This window comes from Panthera tigris, chromosome C1 (genome assembly GCF_018350195.1).
Source record: "Panthera tigris isolate Pti1 chromosome C1, P.tigris_Pti1_mat1.1, whole genome shotgun sequence".
Lineage (NCBI taxonomy): Eukaryota > Metazoa > Chordata > Mammalia > Carnivora > Felidae > Panthera > Panthera tigris.
In genome coordinates, this window is record NC_056667.1 from 208,500,182 (window position 1) to 208,507,026 (window position 6,845).

The 6,845-nt window shown below is 45.9% G+C and overlaps 1 protein-coding gene across 12 annotated transcripts in view; it reads left to right on the forward strand.

Moving 5' to 3' along the window:
• Positions 1-1,248, forward strand: part of MFF (mitochondrial fission factor) — a 34,543-nt gene extending 33,295 nt beyond the window's left edge. For all 12 annotated transcript variants that reach the window (XM_042995506.1, XM_042995505.1, XM_015537839.2 and 9 more), the window contains one exon: positions 1,053-1,248. In XM_042995506.1, coding sequence (XP_042851440.1) covers positions 1,053-1,184 — 132 coding nt within the window. In that variant the 3' untranslated portion in view covers positions 1,185-1,248. The remainder of the gene's footprint in view (positions 1-1,052) is intronic.
• The last annotated feature ends 5,597 nt before the right edge of the window (positions 1,249-6,845 follow it).

Genomic DNA, 6,845 nt, shown 5'->3' on the forward strand with positions numbered 1-6,845 from the left:
ACCTTTCCAGGTTGTGAAAATGGTTATCTCTGCACCACTGTCCGTAGACTCCCATTCCCACCGCCCCCCCCCCCACCCCGCACCCCTCCAGGTTGGAGTTCTCGGTCCTCAAAATGCTAAGGATTCCACATTCTGTGAAAATCTCTTCCTTCACCTTCTCTAACATAATGATAGTAATCCCATAGAGCATTCATAGTGCTCTACAGAGCTCATTGTGTTTTTATACAGAAAGCAGATTGTGGGTTGCAGGTTGGCACGAAAGCCTGCCCCGGGAGTGCTCCCGCAGTTACCACCTGCAGGGGAAGGAGAGGAAGCAGGATGGGGCACGAGGGGAGTGTTGGGCTGCGGTGTCTGCACGTGGCCAGCCTCACGAGGGGCCTGAGGCCAGGTGGAGCGGGGGGCCTGGGCCTTGAACCCCATTGTGAACCAGCTACTGGACGCACGCAGCTGCCCCAGGAAGGGAGCATGTGCTTGGGCAGGGCAGTCGTTCAGCCCAGGGCTGTCCGTGGTAGGGATCAGCAGCCGAGGGCAGTGCTGTCAACGAGAGAATTCCTAGCCTTTCAGCCCTTGAAGGGTCCGGGTGACAGAGCACAGGGCCCGCCACAATAGGCTGTTACGAGATCCCATCAGGAGCTCAGCGGACAGGGAAGGCAGTTAACGCAGGCTAAAGATGAGCAACTGAGGCCGAGTGACAGAAGCTTGTAGAAGGAGCAGAGACAGGAGCTCATCCTGCTGTGCTGCACCTGCCTCGGTGTGTGCTTGGTCCCCCCTGTCGGAATTAGCTGTCAGCGTGCCACGGTTTCCTCACCTCACACTTAATCGAGGAAGGACGGAAAGTACACTCTTTTCTGACTCAGAAATTTGGAGAAGGGAAAGGGAGAAGATTATCTCGGAATTGAAGCTGTCTTGGGTGACATTTTTTCTATATAGGGTTCATTTTGCTCCAAGTGTTTATCAGAATTCTTTTGACAAGTCCTGCTACTTCCTGAGACTCTGATTGCTCCTTGCACTAAAGCTTCTATTTGGTTTGTTGTCGTTTGTTTTTCACTTAGATAATCAAACTAAATAGACGTCTACAGCTTCTAGAAGAGGAGAACAAAGAGCGCGCGAAGAGAGAAATGGTCATGTATTCGATTACTGTAGCGTTCTGGCTGCTTAACAGCTGGCTCTGGTTTCGCCGCTAGAGGTAACCTCGGCTCTGGAAAATTCTGTCTCAACAGCTGGAAACATAAAGAACTTGCAAACTTCTCTGTTTCTGTGTTTGCATTGTATGCCGTTTTATAGTCCGTGCCCTGCCCGTGTATTTCTTCCAGAAAGGAGGGGGGAAGGGCTGATAACTCGGGGAAGTAAAGGCCCATTGTCTCCCTCCGCTGTGGTCACTGTCGCGCAGTTCTGCAGTAACACGCGCACACTTCACATTCTCCCTTTGCATGTTTTGTAAATAGGCTCTAGTTTGTTTTTCTTTAAGGGAAATGATTTTTGCCTCATCAGTCCGCACAATTAATTCTCTGAATGGGAAAGAGAGTGCATAGTGAGTGGAGTTAGAGAAGTATCTGTAAAAGAAGACTAGTCCTTTATTTTGTCCTGTTTCTCAAACGCGATTAAGTGAAACAGTTCCGTCAATAGACATTTTTGCATCCACACTTCAGCGTCCGCGCTTCCATAGTCATGGTCTGGTGTCAGGTTTAATGAAGTCAAGGTGCCTCGTGTTTTACAGTCACCTTCATTAAAATAATTCCTGACATTTCCAGCAGTTTATCTAATACATGTGTAAAATGTGCATTCTTATTTTTATTTTAATTTTGCAGGTGGTTTTCTATAAAGTATGTTTTTACTAAGCCCCGTGTGAATGATTTAAAAAACCACAGAATAAGGTACAAATGTAGTGTATTTAATAAACTGTCAACGAAAGCAACGGTTGTCTGTCAAAAAGTTTTATTTCATCATGCTGTGCCGTGAGCGATGTCTTCTATCATATTACCGTTAATGAACGTAAGTCTTCCCGCCTCAGGAGCAGGAAATGCAAGTAATGACTTTGCAGGTAGCAAGGACCTCCCGTGCTTCCTTTCGGGTCTCCGTCCCGGCAGCGGGAGGCGCTGGTCGCATTACAGGTGGTTATGTAAGTCGCAGGATCTGTAAAGTGGTTCGGATGAAAACAACTTGAGATGTGTCTGCTTTTTCTGTTGTAGTTTTTAGCCAAGATGCACGATCTCAGGGGATTTAAATGCACCAGTGAAACTAAATCCTGGGACCCTTTAGCTCTCCCAGTTTTTCATCCCTGTTTTGCATTCAGAAACAGATAGGATTTTAATTAGACGTGGGGCTCTCCACATGTCTTCAATATCTTTCTACCCAGGCCATCAATTTCAGGAAAGGCAGTTGAAGGAAATTCCTTAGATAGATGTATTTAATGTTTGTGTTCTTGTTTCTCCCCCGTCCTTCCAAAATAAAATACCTGGCGGGAGGGCACCTGACTTGGGAGGGCACCTGGATGGCTCAGTCATCTAAGTATCCAACTCTTGATTTCAGCTCTGGTCATCATCTTGCAGTTCGTGAGTTTGAGCTCCACATCGGGCTCTGCGCTGACAGTGTGGAGCCTGCTTGGGATTCTCTGTGTCTCTGTCTCTCTCTCTGTCTCTCTCTCACTCAAAAACAAATAAACATTTTTTTTTTAATTTTTTTAACGTTTTTTATTTATTTTTGGGACAGAGAGAGACAGAGCATGAACAGGGGAGGGGCAGAGAGAGAGGGACACACAGAATCGGAAGCAGGCTCCAGGCTCTGAGCCGTCAGCCCAGAGCCCGACGCGGGGCTCGAACTCACGGACCGCGAGATCGTGACCTGAGCTGAAGTCGGATGCTTAACCGACTGAGCCACCCAGGCACCCCAACAAATAAACATTTAAAACAAAAAACAAAACAAAAAGATACTTGGAGGAAGCATTCTTCTCTTCCTAGAATTTATCATGAGTTTGATGACAAATTTTTTTTAACCTATGAAAATCTTCTGACTTTTATAATAGCCTAATGATGTGATTATATTAATTCTAGCTCTGTGTGTGTGTGTGTGTGTGTGTGTGTGTGTGTGTGTGTCTCAGTCACAAGGTAATTTCTGAGTGATCCAGTTGAAACCACAAAAATGATAAAAAACGATGGATAAAATTAGTACTTCTTTTGCTGGACAGGCATGAAAAGGATTCTGCTTGGGCCAAAAATGAAATACAAGGAGGCATTCCAGGAGATCAGCACAAAAGCTGGGTTTTTTTCCCCTGTTGATTTTTACCAAATCCTGGAGACCTAGAACTTTCTCCTTTAGTGGCTGTGCAGGGGGCAGGAGATAACAGTTCCGTGTCTTGGGCACAGGATCCCTGCATGAAGCTGGGACCTCAAAAGACAACCCCCCCCTCCCCCCCAGGGAAAGGGAAGACGGGAAATCAACTTCCCATCCAGCTTTCGCCTTGTCACAGATCTAAAAACCAGAAGCACTTGAATCAGTCCAAAACCAAGCTCCATTATGCCAGCCTCCCTCGCCTGGAGGTTGCTCACCACTGTTAGAAGGTGGATTTGGAGTTGAGAGGAACAAATCCATTCCTGGTCAGGAGGGTCAAGAAACACTTCTTAGGTGTTTGAGCTGAGCCTCGAAATGCATGCATATACACGTAGCGATTTCAACAAGCAGAGAAAGAGGAAAGGATTCCTGGTGCAGGGAAAGTGGCAGGAGTGTAGTCAGGGCCAGGCGTACAGAGGTCAGCCCCACGCTCTAGTACAGTGAGCATGTTCCACTGCCTTCAGAGGTGGGTGGTAGGTGGTGGTTGGGGTTTTTTTTCCTACTTCTGGGAATCCTTGTCGATGCAGTAGTGGGTTATTTACACTTTGAGGGGTAATTTTATGAAAATGTATTTGCCAGAGAGCTCTCCTTCCTTTCTTGAATGAATGTTTTGTAGCGTCTCAATTACAGTGATACTGAAATTGCACTGTCTTTCCTGGGCCTCAAACTCAAAAAAGGTTTAATTCACCATAACTGCTATTTACTTACAACGTGTTACTGTGTCACGAAGTAGACACTCGCGTGTGCACGCCCTGACCCCTGCGGTAAGCGGGTACACCAGGAAGGCCGCAGGCTCTGACCGTCTGTAAGGAGTTGACCGTCCTGTGGAGAAGGAGGGGGTAAGCCTCTTTAAACAATTAGAGGATTATAAAATGATCTTCTGGAGGGGTGCCTGGGTGGCTCGGTTGGCTAAGCATCTGACTCTTGATTTCCTCTCAGGTCATGATCTCACGGTTTGGGAGTTCGAGGCCCACACCTGGCTCTGCTGTGGCAGCACAGAACCTGCTTGGGATTCTGTCTCCCACTCTCTGCCCCTCCCCTATTTGCTCGCTCTCTCTCTCTCTCTCTCTCTCAAAATATATTAAAAATAAGTAAAAAATAAAATTTTATTGAAGAGGAACTTGGGATATATGCTGAAGGATAAGGGAGAGGAGAGTGTTTTGCTGTGGATACAGCCAAAAAAAAGTTTAAAGACTCCGAAACAAGATTGAACATGGGATGAAGTGAAAAAGAATGGGTGAGCTTTGCGAGTGACTACGTGTGTGTGTTACATACATGCATGTGTAAGTGTAGGTACCAGAACAGAGATGCCATGGTCCCCAAAAGATGCTTAACCTCAGGTGGTCTTTGCTGTAGGCATGTAATCCAAGGGAGTCGTTCCCACAAGACCCAAATAGCCACGAGTACTGCCAACCATCCTTTCTTTTGCTCTCAAACAAGAGGCTTAAGTCTCTGTCTTCGTGTCCCTGTGGAGAACTGGGGTCATCCCACCCATCTCCGGGGTGATGAGAAGATTCTGCGCACCACCGCTGACCCTTGTACTGTCCGGTCCGGTGAGCGGTCACGTTCGTTTTACTTGTGTCCTAATTTTATGGCAATTAGCAGGTTGACGCTCATTCAGTCAGCATTGACTCTCCCCAAAAGCTGAGTACGAAAGGTGAGATCCACTCGTTCACTCAACAAAATATTTACAACGGCCCCACCTTGCATCAGGCACTGTACTTTCTACTGAGGATACCAGGAGTGAATAAAAGAGACGTATCTCAGTACCCATGGAGCATATGGTGTTGGGGGGCGGGGGGGCGGGGGGGGGCGGGGAGTGAAACGTAAGAAGCCACAAATAAAAGTGCTGTTGCCATCGTGATGAGTAGTATCGGTGACGGAATGCTAAAAGGGAGAGTCAAGGGAAATCTTCGTTAGGTGGTGAGGGAAGGCCCCTGAGAACAAGTTGATGGTTGTGCAGAAATCTTTTTTTTTTCAAGTACAGTGATATTTTTTATTTGTTTGTTTGTTTTTGGTTGTGCTGCAATCTTAAGAATGAAGAGGGTGCAGCCCGAGAATATATGAGTGGGGGCCGGGGGCTGGGCAGAGGACCGGCCCTGCTAAGGCTCCGAAGCGAGAAAGAGCTAACGAGAGCTAAGCGAGAGCTAAGAAAGAGCGAAGGGAGAAAGAGCTAAGTGGTTGAGAACGACACAGTTCCTGTCTCTTACATTTTCCGGCGGGAACACACACACAACATTTACGTTCCGTTGTGACAGGTATGATGACCATGGTTTGATAAGTGCTACCTTGGTTGGAATCCTGCGCCCTGGGAAGGCTTTCTGGAGTAGGAGATACTAAAGCCAGACCTTAAGGATAAATAAGCATATGTGGGGGCGTGGGGAGAGGGTCTTTATGCAGCAGACAGAACCAGAAAGAAATGCCTGTGTGTTCTTGATGTTACCGGTTGGGGATGGGGACGGCTATAATATAGGTATTGAAAATTATTTCTAGAACCTGAAGCCCAGTAAACATACATAATTGAAATCAAATGCAAGAATGATGACATTCAGAAAATGGGATTTTTAGTTTTATCTGTCTTACAACATTTTAATATGGTACATGCATGGTTTTGTTATCGTGTCTCTTAAAGACTGGCATATATAGAAGGCAGCTTTCGAAAGACTGGTTTTTCTCTAGGCATTTATTTTCAAGCGTGAAAGAATACAAACGGGAAAAGAGAAGAATGTAATGGATTGCGATACACCTGTCACCCAAATATAACAATTAACATTTTTCCATTGCTTCATTTTTTGGCTGAAGTATTTTAAAAACATGACATTTCGGGGCGCCTGGGTGGCTCAGTCGGTTAAGCGTCCGACTTCAGCTCAGGTCACGATCTCACGGTCCGTGAGTTCGAGCCCCGCATCGGGCTCTGGGCTGATGGCTCAGAGCCTGGAGCCTGCTTCCGATTCTGTGTCTCCCTCTCTCTCTGCCCCTCCCCCGTTCATGCTCTGTCTCTCTCTGTCTCAAAAATAAATAAACGTTAAAAAAATAAAAAAAACAAACAAACATGACATTTCCCCCCAAACATATACATATACATTTTTTAAAAAATAACATTCACGGGGGTACCTGGGTGGCTCAGTCAGTTACGCATCCAACTTTGGCTCAGGTCGTGATCTTGCGGTTTATGGGTTCAAGCCCGATATTGGATTCTGTGCTGACAGCTCAGAGCCCGAAGCCTGCTTCAGATTCTGTGTCTCCCTCTCTCTCTCTGCCCCTCCCCTGCTCGTGCTCTCTCTCTCTCTCAAAAATGAATAAACATTTTAAAAAATAATAAAAATAAGAACACTCATGTAAATCTACATTTCTTCAAAAACAAGAACATTTTCTGTATAACCGTTAAACCATTGTCATACCTAAAAATATTAGCAATAATTGTTTAAGAACATCACTGAAACCAGTTCTTATTTATTTCTTTATCCATCCATCTACGTGTCTATTAATGTTTATTTTGAGAGACAGCATGAGTAGGG